Source organism: Cetorhinus maximus, chromosome 30, assembly GCF_964194155.1.
Source record: "Cetorhinus maximus chromosome 30, sCetMax3.hap1.1, whole genome shotgun sequence".
Classification (NCBI taxonomy): Eukaryota; Metazoa; Chordata; class Chondrichthyes; order Lamniformes; family Cetorhinidae; genus Cetorhinus; species Cetorhinus maximus.
Genome location: NC_135908.1, coordinates 10,341,234 through 10,356,752, shown reverse-complemented (window position 1 = coordinate 10,356,752; position 15,519 = coordinate 10,341,234). Strand labels below are relative to the sequence as shown.

The 15,519-nt window shown below is 45.2% G+C and overlaps 1 protein-coding gene across 1 annotated transcript in view; it reads left to right on the top strand.

Annotated features, from left to right (window-relative positions):
- LOC144670059 (neogenin-like) overlaps nt 1-15,519 on the top strand; it is a 179,589-nt gene that overhangs the window by 157,674 nt on the left and 6,396 nt on the right. The window contains exons 21-24 of the mRNA XM_078532436.1: nt 10,905-10,982; nt 11,439-11,586; nt 14,158-14,393; nt 15,387-15,479. Of these exons, the coding sequence (XP_078388562.1) occupies nt 10,905-10,982; nt 11,439-11,586; nt 14,158-14,393; nt 15,387-15,479 (555 nt within the window). The remainder of the gene's footprint in view (nt 1-10,904; nt 10,983-11,438; nt 11,587-14,157; nt 14,394-15,386; nt 15,480-15,519) is intronic.

Genomic DNA, 15,519 nt, shown 5'->3' with positions numbered 1-15,519 from the left:
CACGAATGGCCCTACCAGCTGTGGACCTCTTCATTCTCAAATTGCTGAAGGTGTCTCCATGTTGAGGAGCCCTCATGGCTGTCCTTCTACTTCAGCATGTTCCCATGCATCTGTTGCCCTTGTCCTTCAAGGTGCCACGGTCGTGGGTTTAGAAGGTGCTGTCGAAGGAACCTTGCTACAGTGCATCTTGTAGATGTACACATTGCTGTTGCTGTGTGTTGGTGGCGGATGGGTGTTGATCGAGCGGGCTGTTTTGTCCTAGTTGGTATTGAGCTTTTTGAGTCTTGGAGCTGCACTCATCCAGGCAAGTGGAGAGTATTCCATCACACTCCTGACTTGTGTCTTGTAGGTTGAGGAGAGGCTTCCGAAGTCTGGAGGTGAGTTATTCGCCACAGAATTCCCAACTTCTGACCTTGCACAGTATTTGTATTTGCTCCAGTTAAGCTTTTGGTCAATGGTGACTTAGTATGTTGGTAGTGGGGGATTCAGCGATGGTAATGGCATTAAAAGTCAAAGCAAGGTAGTTAGATTCTCTCTGGTTGGAGATAATCATTTGCCTGGCACTATAGCATGAATGTTACTTGCCACTTATCAGCCCAAGCCTGAATGTTGTGGGTGTGGACAGTTTCTTTATCTGAGGAATTGCAAATAGAAGGCCTGACCTTATTTTGGAGGGAACATTATTGATGAAGCAGCTGAAGATGTTGGGCCTCAGATACAATCCAGAGGTACTCCAGCAGCGATGATTAACTTCAAACCAACACAACCATCTTCCAGCTCTGAAGAAGTCATACGGACTCGAAATGTTAACTCCGCCTTTCTCTCCACAGATGCTGTTAGACCTGCTGAGTTTTTCCAGCATTTTCTGTTTTTGTTTCAGATTTCCAGTATCCGCAGTATTTTGCTTTCATCTTCCTTTGTGTTAGATATGATTCCAGGTACTGTAAGGTTTCAGCCTTGATGGCCACTGACTTCAGTTTTGCTTAACTCCTTCCTGGCGCACTCAGTCAAGTGCGTCCTCTCAGTCACTCTCGCCTCACATTGGCAGTTCAACTCTTGCGTACATTTTTGGATCAAAGCTGTAATGATGCCTGGAATCAAGTGATCCTGGTGGATCCCAACCTGAATGTCAGTGAGCAGAATATTGATGTGTATGTGCCACCTGGTATTCTGTAGATGGCTCTTTGCAGCACTGTTGTCCTGCTTTGAGACCAATATTGGGGTGAAGGCACAAAGACACCCGATGTTACTGTACTGACTGCTGCCATCCCAGGGCACTGCATGTAGATTTCGCATCAGCAGCTTGTGGTAGATTGTGATCACCTTGAACCATGGCTTAGACTGCAACCTTTCACATTAGATGGTTAGTTGCAGTTTGTAGCCAGCAACATCTCAGCTAGACTCAGGGTAGACTCCACTGACTAGGGTCCTGGAGATCGATGGCACTTGCTGGAGGTTCTTGTAATCAGTTAATGTGTGACCTAAGGTGCTGCTGACCTGAGGTTCACTTCGGTTTGAGGCAGCACTAATCCAAGTGAAAGAGAAGGAAACGCAAGAGACAAATTTTGTCCTGATTTCACTCTCTCATTTTGCCTTTTCTTAACATCTATTTTCGCGGATGTGTGACATGGTTCTACGGTTCCATCCTGTGTCCTGCATTCCAGGGAAATGTTTTTAATCTTTGCAAAGACCAAAACAGCACAAAAAAAATAAACAATCCAAACACAGATTTACAAGGTGAGAAAAACAAACTTGCACATGGCTCCCCCAAACTCCTATCCTCCCCTGAAGATGCTGCCTCTTGCCGGGCCTCAGTTTCCTAAACACCAACTACCCTGAGTGTGAGCTAGGGGCAGTGAGCAATGGAAGGTCATTCGACCCTGGAAGCCATCACAAGGAAATCCTTCAATCTCCACAGGCAAATTCTGCAATCTCAGGGGGAAAGAACATAAGAAATAGGAACAAGAGTAGACCATTCGGCCCCTCAAGCCTGCTCCGCCATTCAATAAGATAATAGCCGTTCTTCTTGTGTTTCACTTTCCACATTCCCATCTAACCCCGATAACCTTTGATTCCCTTGCCTAACAAGAATATATCTACCTCTGCCGTAAAAATATTCAGTGACCTCGCCTTCTGAGGCAGAGAGTTCCAAAGTTGCACAACCCCCTGAGAGAAAAAATTTCTCCTCATCTCTGTCCTAAAAGGGCGACCCCTAATTTTAAAACAGTGACTCATCCACAAGAGGAAACATACTTTCCACGTCCACCTTGTCAAGGCCATTCAGGATTTTGTATACTTCAATCAAATCACCCCTCACTCTTCTAAACACCAGTGGAAACAAGCCCAGTCTGTCCAGCCTTTCCTCATAAGACAACCCACTCATTCCAGGTATCAATCTAGGAAACCTCCTTTGAACCCCGCCTCCAATGCATTAACATTCTTCCTTAAATAAGGAGACCAAAACTGCACGCAGTATTCGAGGTGCAGTCTCACCAATACCCTGTGTAACTGAAGCATAACATCCTTACTTTTATGTTCAACCCCTCTTGTAATAGAGGATAGCATTCATTAGCCGCCTTAATTATTTGCTGTACCTGCATACTAACTTTTTGTGACTCATGTACTAGAACATCTAGATCCCTCTGCACCTCAGAATTATGCAGCCATTCTCCATTTAAGTAATACTCTGCTTTTTTTTTCTTCCTGCCAAAGTGAACAATTTCACATTTTCCCACATTAAACTCCATTTGCCAGATCTTTGCCCACTCACTCAACCTATCTATAGCCACCTGAAACCTCCTCATGTCCTCTTCACAACATACTTTCCTACCTATCTTTGTGTTATCTGCAAATTTAGCTACCATGCCTTCACTCCCCTTATCTAAGTCATTGATGTAAATTGTAAAAAGCTGAGGCCCCAGTACTGACCCCTGTGGGACTCCACTTGTCACATCCTGCCAGTCAGAAAAAGATCTATTTATGCACACTCTCTGCTTTCTGCCAGCCAGCCAGTCTTCTATCCATGCTAATATATTACCCCCTGCTCCACCATGCGCTTTTACTTTCCGTAATCTTTGATGTGGCACCTTATCAAATGTCTTCTGGAAATCCAAGTACAGTACGTCTACAGGCTCCCCTTTATCCACTGCGCATGTTACTCCTTCAAAAACTCCAATAAATTGGTTAAACATGATTTTCCTTTCACAAAACCATGCTGACTCTTCCCTATTGCCTTGAACTCTTCTAATTGCCCAGATATAACCTCCTTAATGAACGATTCTAATAACTTCCCCACAACAGACGTCTAGCTAACTGGCCTATAGTTTCCTGTTTTCTGCCTCCACCCCTTCTTGAATAGAGGGGTTATATTTGCTACTTTCCAATCTAATGGAACCTTTCCAGGATTTAGCAAATTTTGGAAAATTTACACCAGCGCATCGACTACCTCATTAGCCATCTCTTTTAAGATCCTAGGATGTAGTCCATCGGGACCCGGAGACTTGCCAGTCCGCAGCTCCATCAGTTTGCTCAGTACCGCTTCCCTAGTGATTTCAATTTCACCAAGTTCCATTCTCCTGTTCACCTCCTGATTTGCAGCTATTACTGGAATGTTTTTTGTATTCTCTATAGTGAACACAGAAGCAAAACATTTGTTCATTTCTTCCACCATTTCCTTACTATCTACTATTAACTCCCCACTGTCACTCTCTAGAGAACCAACACTCACTTTACTTGCTCTTTTCCTTTTTAGGTCCCTGTAGAAACTCTTTCTATCCGTTTTTACATTTCTAGCTAGCTTCCTGTCATACTGTAATTTCTTTCTCCTGATTAATCTTTTAGTCATTCTCTGCCGTTCTTTATATATCCTGTCCAGTCATCTATCCAGCCACTCATCTTTGTGGAGTTGTATGCTTTTTCCTTAAGTTTGGTGCTTTCCCTAACATCTTTAGTTAACCACAGATGGTGGGTCCTCCCTTTAGAATTTTTCTTTATAGTAGGAATGTACTTATTCTGAATACTCTGAAATATCCCCTTAAATGTCTGCCACTGCTTCTCTCTTAATCTATCCACCAGCCTAGTTCACTTCAGCTAGCTCAGCTTTCATCCCCACATAGTTGCCCTTATTTAAGTTTAAGATACTAGTCTTAGACCCGCCCTTCTCCCTTTCAAACTGGATGTAAAATTCAATTATATTGTGGTCACTGCTACCTTGGGGTGTCTTTACTCTGAGGTCATTAATTAATTCTATCACATTACACAGTACCAAGTCTGATATAACCTGCTCTCTAGTTGGTTCCAGAACATGCTGCTCTAAGAAACTATCTTGAAAGCATTATAAAAACTCCTCATCCAGGCTACTACTGCCAATCTGATTTTTCCAGTTTATGTGTAGATTAAAATCACCCATGATTATTGTCGTCCCTTTATCACAAGCACACAATATTTTCTCTTGAATATTTTGTCCTACTTTCTGGCTACTGTTAGGGGGCCTGTAGACCACTTCCACTAATGACTTATTTCCCCTATTATTCCTCATCTCCACCCAAACCGATTCTACATTCTGATCCCCTGAACCAAAGTCATCTCTAACTATTGCACCAATGCCCTCTTTGATTAACAGTACTACCCCTCCACCTTTATCCAGCTTCCTATTCTTCTTGTATATCATGTACCCTTCAATGTTAAGGACCCAGTCTTTGTCGTCCTGCAGCCACATCTCTGTAATTGCTATCAGATCATATTTATTTACTTCAGTGTGGGCCGTCAATTCATTTACTTTGTTATGAATGCTACGTGCATTCAGATAGAGAGCCTTCAGTTTTGTTTTTTAGTTACTTTTGTGACATCTAGTCTTGACTGTTGGTGTATTCTTAGGTTTTTTCTCTCTGTCCCTTCCTGCCATTCTCTGACCCTCATTTCTCATATTACTATTTTTTTCTTCTATCTTGACTCTACACCTTGAATTGCTACCTCTACCCAAGCTTGATCCCTCACCCCTTTTGTTCAGTTTAAAGTCCTCTCTACATCCCTAGTTATGCGATTTGTGAGGACACTCGTCCCAGCACGGTTCAGGTGTAAACCATCCCAATGGTACAGTTGTCAGTGCCCCACAAACCGAACCCCCTTCTCCCACACCAGTCTTTGAGCCATGCGTTCGTCTCTCTAATCTTATTTGCCCTATGCCAATTTTCACGTAGCCCAGGTAATAATCCAGAGTTTATTACCTTTGAGGTTCTGCTTCTTAATTTGGTACCTAACTCCTCATACTGTCTTTGCAGAACCTCTTTCCTTGTTCTACTTATGTCATTGGTACCTACACGGACCACGGCAACTGGATCCTCCCCCTCCCACTGCAAGTTCCTCTCCAGCCCTGAGCAGATGTCCCGAACCCTGGCACCAGGCAGGCAACATTGCCATCTGGACCCTCGCTCTTTGCTACAGAGAACAGTGTCAATCCCCCTCACTATACTATCTTCTACTGCTATTACATTCCTTTTTGCTCTCCCCGCTTGAACAACTTCCTGTACCACAGTGCCATGGCCAGCCAGCTCATCCACCTTGCAGACTTCGCTTTCATTCACACAGGTTGTGAGCACCTCAAAACCTGTTTGACAATTGCAAAGCCTGAGGCTCCTCCCCTACTGTCTGCTCAGACCCATTACGTGCCTCACTGACAGTCACATCCTCCTGTCCCTCACTGCTGACCAAAACAGATGTCCCTCTTCGAAGAGGTGTGGCTGTCTTCTGGAACAAAGTATCCAGATATTTCTCCCCCTCCCTTATGTTGTGCAGTGTCTGCATTTCGGCTTCCAGATCAATAATCCTGATCTGGAGTTCCTCAAGCTGCTTAGACTTACTGCAGACGTGTTTGTCATGGATCACCATGGTGTCCAAAAGCTCCCACATCTCACAGCTGCGACATAACACCTACCCCGCCATTCTAATTTATGTTATTTAGTTAATTTATTTTAATTACTTTCTTCCTACGTATGCTACAATTTACAGTGTTTATTGAATGCTAGTCCCACTGACAACTAAAGAATCCAGTCTGTGATCCTTCACACCCCAGTCTCACCCAACACCTCTGACTGGCTTAACAGAACAGACGCCTATTATAAACCTCTCTGCTCCACCCGCACCCCCTTCCCCGGCCCACATCACAGCTGAAATTAGTTAATGTAGTACTGACCAGGCACAACTGGGATCTTATGTACTGTGTGATTCAGTATCATGTGCGACAGGGCATTTCCTCACCAAGATACTGGTGTTTGATTAGCTGGAACTAAGCCATAACCAGTATACTGTGCCAATATATAAACAAAATTAAAACAACAGATAAAGAGACGTGATGAATCAAGCAGTTTAAGTGTTTGTGCTGTTATATCGCACAGTGTTATTTCAAGGACTGTTCCTTTAACACATGGAAGAGTCTTTGCTGATGTTCTTTGGCATCGTCCCATCAGTAATAACAGATATTATAATGTCTTCTCTGTCTGGGAGAGGGGACAGCACCTTTCTCGGGCTCTAACCAACGTGGAGAAGAGATTCTGCCTTTTTATTCCTGCTGCTCTGTTTTGGTGTTCTGCTTGCTTTTAATTCTTTAATTATTCTTAATAAAAGCTATTATTAAAATCCCAAACAAACGTCCTCCAAGCAGCTCACTATGATCGTGCAGTTGTTCCCACTGTACCATTCCTTTCTGTTGTTCATTTTGAGCCTGTCTGTAAGCATGGTGATTGCTCATCCTGTTACCCTGCTATTTGGCAATATAATATAGTGCTGACTGCACTGCAAAACCAACCCATTGATTGGGATATGCTTTGAAGGAGGGAATAAGGTGATATACAAACATCTCTCTCCAGTCCATGGGAAGAATACTAGAACTTAGTGAGCAGCTGACAGCTGTGGTTCAGTGGGTAACATTCTTGCCTCTTAGGGGTACAAAATCTGTGTTGTCACTCACAGTGCAGTACTGAGGGAGTGCTGCAGTGTTAGAGGTGCTGTGTACTGTGTTGACACTTGCAGTGCAGTACTGAGGGAGCGCTGCAGTGTCAGAGGTGCTGTGTTGACACTCGCAGTGCAGTACTGAGGGAGTGCTGCAGTGCCCGAGATGCTGTATTGACACTCGCAGTGCTGCAATGTTGGAGATGCTGTGTTGACACTCGCAGTGCAGTACTGAGGGAGTGCTGCAGTGTTGGAGATGCTGTGTTGACACTCGCAGTGCAGTACTGAGGGAGTGCTGCAGTGCCAGAGGTGCTGTGTTGACACTCGCAGTGCAGTACTGAGGGACTGCTGCAGTGTTGGAGATGCTGTGTTGACACTTGCAGTGCAGTACTGAGGAAGGGCTGCAGTGTCAGACGTGCTTGTGTTTTACATGAGACATTAAACCAATGCCCAGCTTGCCCTCTCAAGTGGATGTAAAAAAGCCATGACACTGTTTGAAGATGAGCAGACGAGTTGTGGCCGTGTCCTGAACTATATTTATTGCTCAACCAAGATCAGTAAAAGAGGTTACCTGGTCGTTACGTCATTGTTCGATATTTTCTACATTGCAACAATGACGGGGATTCAAAATCCTTTATTGATCTAAAACACTTTGAGGCATTCAGACTTTATTTCAGTATAAGTGTTTCTTTTTAGTTAACAATATAAACAAGGGACTCCTGAACATAGGCCCAATTTCATTGGGTATGCCCCAGGTGATTGCCATCAGGGCCATAGCCTGCTTCATTTGAAATCCCTTATTCTAGTGCTAAATGCACATCCTTTTGACATTTGCAATTGTAACATTAACCCTATCCATGTATAACTGGTAACTCAGTATTGTCTGCAATAGTAAAAACTGACCAAAGTATCCTCTGTCATATCCTCTGAGGAATACCCTATCTGCTCAATCAACCTTGCTCAAACCGTTTCTCATCTGTGTAAATCACATCCTCTTAAAATTTGAATGAGCATTCAATTTTCAGTAGCTTTGATTTGGCAACTCATGTTGGATTTAATAATATTAGCTTGGTGTTCAAATGGTTTTGGCTGCCGTTGTACATGAATTATAAACAGTTAGCTTGCAGGTACAGCAAGCAATTAGGAAAGCAAATGTATGTTGGCCTTTATTACGAGGTGGGTGTAAAGAAGTCTTGCTACAATTGTACAGGGCTTTGATGAGACCACACCTGGAGTACAGTGCACAGTTTGGTCTTCATACCTAAGGAATGCCATAGAGAGGGTGCAACAAAGGTTCACTAGATAGATCCAGGGATGATAGGCTTGTCCTATCTAGACAGATTGAGGAGAATGGGCCAATATTCTCTGGAATTTGGAAGAATGGGAGGTGATTTCATTGAAGTGGATAGAATTGTTAGAGGGCTTGACAGGGTATGGTTACCCACCCCCAACTCCAGTGGAGAGTTTAGAACTAGGGGTCATAGTCTCAGGATAAGGGGTCAAGCATCTTGGGCTGAGATGAGGAGAAATTTCTGCACTCAAGAACTGTGAATTTTTGGAATTCTCTACCCCAGAGGGTCAAGGATGCTCAGTTGTTGAGTATATTTAAAACTGAGATTGATAGTATATTGTACACGAAGGGAAATAAGAAATAAGAGCTTTAGAAATAGGAACAGGAGTAGACCATTCGGCCTCTCGAGCCTGCTCTGTCATTCGGTACGATCTTGGCTGATCCTCTACCTCAACTCAACTTCCCTGCCCATTCCACAGCTAGTATGCTGGCGGTGGAGTCTGGGATATTGGCTGGTATCATCTGCTTGTACGAGTAAGACTGTGCTGAGTGTGTTGTGTGTCTGTGGGACACATTTTCCAATTTGAGCACCAACCCTCCAGTGAAAATGAGAACTTTGCATAGTTGACAAAGATGAGATTTCCTTAGTCTATGCCTGACACGATACCATTGCTAAAAGGTTGTTCGCTTTTTTTTGTGCTTCTTATTGAACTTTATTGTGGTTGTTTACTGTTGACTTGGCTACTTCAGCTGAGATTGAGAGTCAAGCACATGATGTGGAGTCACTTGCAGGCCAGGCCAACTGTGGGTGGCAGATTTCCCTCTGAGGATATCAATGAACCAACAACCTTTAAACTGTAATAGTTGTTTTCTCAGTGCTAACCCACAGATTCCCAGATTTATTGAATTCAACCTGTAGGATGTTAATTGATAACCTGTGTCTTACTAACTCAGTAACATAATTACTCAGCTCTTCCAACTGGATGAAGTTCCCAGATTGGAAATCTGAGTCAACTCTTTACAAAGTTCAAATCTAAAGCATTAACTGAAAGCAGGCAGGGGGCGGGATCTCTCCTGAATTTGTAGCCAATTCTGTATCAGTCATTATGGCAACGAGAAAAGATTTGATCTTTTCTGGTAGACATGGGCAGCTAATTCCTCCATTGCCTGGAGTCTCAGGTCATTACTGTAAACACAGGAGCTGCAAAAAGCTCGTGGGACATGACCAACTCAACAGCAGAGGTACTCGCAGTCCACTTGGCTACACTGATACAAATCTAGGCTTTGGGCCCAGAAAAGTATTCAGTGGATCATTATTTCACAGATCACTAACCAGGTTAATGTGCAGTAGTCATCGTTGACCAACACGCATGCTGCAATGGTGATGCTATTTCAGCTATGAGCCAACACCTTCCAATCCAGTCTCTGTACTTCCTGTATATCTGTCAGAAAAATCAAAACTCTGCCACCATTCAGCACGAACCTTTTCAATCTCCCCCTTTCACCAAAGGTTCTGAGATGAAATGAACAGATGTGGTGCACTTTGAGGTTTTTGTCCAAAGTTGCGAGCAGGACTTTACTCAGAGCGACTGCTGAGAATATTGACCCTTACAACCAGATGCAGCACTGTCTACCCAGACACCCTCCCCACCCACCCCCATCCCCCCTCATCCAGTCAACCTCCCCCGTCCACCCACCCTCCTCCCCCCACCACGTCCACCCTCCCCCCACCACATCCACCCCCCCTCACTGTGCCCACTCTCCCTCCCCCTCCTACGCACCCCCCTCCTACGCACCCACCCCCTCCCCCCCCACGCACCCACCCACTCCCCCCCACGCACCCACCCCCTCCCCCCCCATGCACCCACCCCCTCCCCCCCATGCACCCACCCCCTCCCCCACGCACCCACCCCTCCCCCCCACGCCCCCACCCCCTCCCCCCACGCACACACCCTCCCCCCACATGCGTTCTCCCCCCGCGCGCGTTCTCCCCCCCCGCCACGCGCGTACTCCCCCCCCCGCATGCACCGTCCCCCCCGCATGCACTCTCCCCCCCGTATGCACTCTCCCCCCCATGCACTCTCCCCCCCCATGCACACTCCCACCCCTGTGCCACTCTCCCCCACATGCACTCCCTCCCCCCGCGCGCATTCCCTCCCCCGCGCACACCCCACCTGCGCGCACTGCTGCACACTGCTTTTCGTCTTAACAATTTACCATCAAAAATGGTCCAATTAAAACATGTGACCAAAGGCAGAGTCTATTATCCATATTTATTTACTAATCACCCTTACAATTAGCCACATCTGGATTCTCAATTAACTGCACTCACACTGGACCTGTTACCCCCTGCGTTACCCACCAACACCTGTAAATATGGATAATTAACAAAAATGCCTTGGTTCGTAAACAGGGTTAATGCTGGACAGCAGCCAGTGATGGATACACAGTGCTATGAAGTCTCCTCATCAAAGGGTTAAGGTGCACTTTCCATTCCAGCATCTTCACTGTGTCCTTCCTGAAAGTGTTCCCATTGTTCATCACACTCTGTCCTCACTGTGTGTTGTAGGGATTGAGTAGATAGTAGTCAGTGTGCAGTGTAGATGTTTGGGTTTCTGGATGTGCTAATCTTAAACAGCTGGATTAATACCAATCTGTATCTCTGCAGCACCTGGATCATCTGGGAAACTCGGGAAGAATCCTTCAGTAATGGACTCAGGTTCGGACACCAGACACTCGATCAGTGGTAATTACTTTCGGTATTATTGTGGCACAAATATCAAGTGTATTTCCGCTGTCTCCCCCCAGCACTGCCACCCTCACCCAACCCAGTGTCCCCTCCTTTCACACACAGCAAGTGGCCCACACGTACAATCGTCTTCTCTCCAAATCCCCAGCAACACTTTCTACAGAGAACAAAATTCCTGCGCCCTTATGGACAGGGTGTCAACGATTTAAATGATTGACAGTCAGATCCCTGATCCATAGCCATGTGAGTTTGATCATCTAAATGTATTGTCAAACCTGGCTGGAACTGACAGCCTCGAGTACTGGGGCCCTGGGGCTGGGAGTGTCCCTAATGGGGTGAGGTCCTCAAGTTACTGGGGCCCTGGGGCTGGGAGTGACCCTACTCCCATTGACTCATGTCTTATTATTATTTGTTCTTTGGTGAGTTCTCATTGGTAATTTGTATTTTTCACAGGTCACAACAGCCCCCATGGAAGCCCTACCTCGAACCTGGATAGTAACACCATGCTCATTATCATCATCTCTGCGGGAGTCTTCACAATCATCATTGTGGTCATCATCGCTTTAATCTGCACTCGAAGGACCAACTACCAGCAGAAAAAGTGAGGAGAGAACGGCTTCTAAGCACTGCACGCTCCATACTAAACACTGAACGCTCCATACTACACACTGAATTCATATCTAATCCAAACCGAGCTTTTCATGTTTGTCCTCAATAATGTTCCAATATGAAATGAAATTGAGAAGTCTCAATCAGGGCATTTGATAGGGTCACAGCACAAAACTGCCCCTAATTTGGCACTAATGGCCAGCTCACCAAGCCAGGAGAGTAGCTGGTGTGGCAAACATAAGGATATCCCATTGGTACAGTAAGTGCTTTTTTGAGTTTGAAGCACTTTCTCTGGACAGTGTAGAGGGAGCTTTGTTCTGTATCTAATTTGTGCTATACCCAAGAACATAAAGAAATAGGAGCAGGAGTAGGCCATTCGGCCGCTCGAGCCTGCTCTGCCATTCAGTAAGATCAAGGTTGATCTGACTGTGGCCTTAACTGCACTTTCCAGCTTGGCCCCCATAACCCTTGACTCCCTTGTCGATCAAAAATCTGCCTGACTCAACCTTGAATGTATTGAATGACCCAGCCTCCACTGCTCGCTGGTGAAGAGATTCCAAATACTAACGACCCTCTGAGAGAAGAAATTCCTCCTCATCTCTGTCTTAAATGGGAGCCCCCTTATTCTGAAACTGTGCCCCCTAGTTCTAGGTTCTTCCATGAGGGGAAACATCCTCTCGGCATCTACCCTGTCAAACCCTCTCAGGATCTTATATGTCTCAATAAGATACCTCTCATTCTTCTAAACTCCAGTGAGTATAGGCTCTACCTGTTCAACATTTCCTTATAAGACAACCCCTCCATCCCAGGAATTAGCCTAGTGAACTTTCTCTGATCTGCTTCTAATGCAATTATATCCCTCCTGAAGTAAGGTAACCAAAACTGTACACAGTACTCTAGATGCAGTCTCACCAATGCCTTGTTCAGTTGTGGCAAGACGTTCCTACTTTTATGCTCTATCCCAGCTTGCAATAAAGGCTAACATTCCATTTGCCATCCTAATTACTTGTAACTGCATGCTAACATTCTGTGATTCATGTACAAGGACACCCAGATCCCTCTGTACATCAGAGTTCCGTAGTCTCTCTCCATTTCAATAATATTCTGCTTTTCTATTCTTCCTGCCAAATTGGGCAGCCTCACATTTTCCCACATTGTACTTCATCTGCCAAATTTTTGCCCACTCACTTAACCTATTTCTATCCCTTTGCAGACTCCTCACTTGTTTTCCTACCTAATTTTGTATCATCAGAAAATTTGCTACAATACAGTCGGTCCCTTCATCCAAATCATTATAGATCGTAAATAGTAGATCCCCAGAACAGATCCCTGCAGCATTCCATTAGTTACAGTGTGACATCCTGAAAATGACCCATTTATCCCAACTCTCTGTTTCCTGTTAGTTAGCCAGTCCTTTGTCCATGCTAATATATCACCTCAACATCCTAACCTCTTATCTTGTGTGGTAACCTTTTATGTGACGCCTTATCAAATTCTTTTTGGAAATACAAATGCACATCTGCTGGCTTCTCTTTATCCACCCTGCTTGTTACATCCTCAAAGAACTCCAGTAACCTGCCATGTGAGTTTAAGGTGGGACAGTGTAGAGGGAGCTGTACTCTGTATCTAACCACATGCTGTACCTGTCCTGGGAGTGTTTGATGGAGACAGTGTAGAGGGAGCTTTATTCTGTATCTAACCCCATGCTGTACCTGTCCTCGGAGTGTTTGATGGGGACAGTGTAGAGGGAGCTTTATTCTGTATCTAACCCTGTGCTGTACCTGCCCTGGGAGTATTTGATGGGAACAGTGTAGAGGGAGCTTTACTCTGTATCTAACCCCATGCTGTACCTGCCCTGGGAGTGTTTGATGGAGACGGTTTAGAGGGAGTTTTATTCTGTATCTAACCCCGTGCTGTACCTGCCCTGGGAGTGTTTGATGGAGACAGTGTAGAGGGAGCTTTACTCTTTATCTAACCCCGTGCTGTACCTGCCCTGGGAGTGTTTGATGGAGACAGTGTAGAGGGAGCTTTACTCTGTATCTAACCCCATGCTGTACCTGCCCTGGGAGTGTTTGATGGAGACAGGGTAGAGGGAGCTTTACTCTGTATCTAACCCCGTGCTGTACCTGTCCAGGGAGTGTTTGATGGGGACAGTGTAGAGGGAGCTTTACTCTGTATCTAACCCCGTGCTGTACCTGCCCTGGGAGCGTTTGATGGGGACAGTGTAGAGGGAACTTTACTCTGTATCTAACCCCGTGCTGTACCTGCCCTGGGAGTGTTTGATGGAGACAGGGTAGAGGGAGCTTTACTCTGTATCTAACCCCGTGCTGTACCTGTCCAGGGAGTGTTTGATGGGGACAGTGTAGAGAGAGCTTTACTCTGTATCTAACCCCATGCTATACCTGCCCTGGGAGTGTTTGATGTTGACTCTCGGTGCCTCTCCAGTGCCAATATCTCTTCACCTTGATGAGCATACAATTTATTTTAAAAAGTTAAATGTATAAAATCTTCAACTGTGCTCCCTCCCCTCAATGCTGCTCCTGTTTGGCCTTTTTCCCTCTAGGAAACGTGCAGCCTGTAAATCCGCCAACGGATCTCACAAGTACAAAGGGAATTCGAAGGATGTCAAACCCCCTGACCTCTGGATTCACCACGAACGCCTAGAACTGAAACCGATTGACAAGTCACCAGATCCAAACCCAGTCATGACTGACACCCCCATTCCACGTAATTCCCAGGACATTACTCCAGTAGAGAATTCCCTAGATAAAGACCACCAACGGAGGAATTCCTATCTGGGTGAGTTCAAAGCTCCAGCTGATGTGAATAGAAGCAGTCGACTTTAGCACCTGTCTCTTGGGGGAATTCAGGTGATGGTATCTATATTCCTGTTAGGCAGATGGGAACAAGCTCAATAATTCAAACCTTGTAATGTTATCCAGAATCAACGAGGTTTTGTACAAATAAACAAAAAGAAATGGTGAATAAAGATCACACACATCCTATCCAAAACACAAGTTTTCTTCCTGCTCACTCCCCCAGCTGCCAGTGATGCTAATTATTGGGGCATGAAGCAGGAAATACCGGGACGTGGCTCCCCAATCCCTAATGCAGTTAAACTCCATGAGAAATAAAACCCAAAAATGCTGGAAACACTCAGCATTCATGGCGGCATCTGTGAAGACGGAAACAGTTAACGTTTCAGGTCTTTCATCAGAACAGTTCTGGTGTTCTCTGTTTTTAATTCCCACAGCAGCTTCTCACTTCCTGCTCATCAGTGTGCAATTGCATGGAAATGTCCTGGCAAGCATGTATAAGGGGAGCTCTCCAAATGTCTGCAGACAGCAATGAGTGAACTTTAAAAGATTGGAAATATATAAATTAAGGAAGGGAGTGAATTTAGCAGATGCTGATTTACTGAGTTCCTTCAGATGATAGTTAGACCAGTTTCTGACTGGGTTAAGGTCACATCGTGCAGAGGGTAGATGCTGCATGGGAGTTGTCAGAGCCAGAGGGAGATGACCTGAACCCGCTTTGAATGCCTGAGAAGGTCAGAGAGGAATTTCTCAGGTTGATATTTCCCACACTGATTTGGGCTTTTATCTGTTTTCTCGCTCTCAGGAGATGACATGGTTTTAGATGTAAGGGGTGAGTGAGGTAGTCGTGTAAGACCAAAACAGTCTTTTCCTGTCTATCATTGTTCGTATGGTTTAAGTACTTTCCACTGATGTATGTGGTTGTGCGGTAAAGTTCTGGCAGCCAGCGACAATTCAGGGATGTTTGTCTTTGCAGGCCGTGAACTAGAAGATGGCATGTCCACCCTGAGCGGGCGGAGAGGATTGCGGCCAAAGATGATGATGCCCTTTGATGCTCAGCCTCCTCAGCGTATGTGTGATAACATTTCTCACGTGTCCTTTAGATGGTT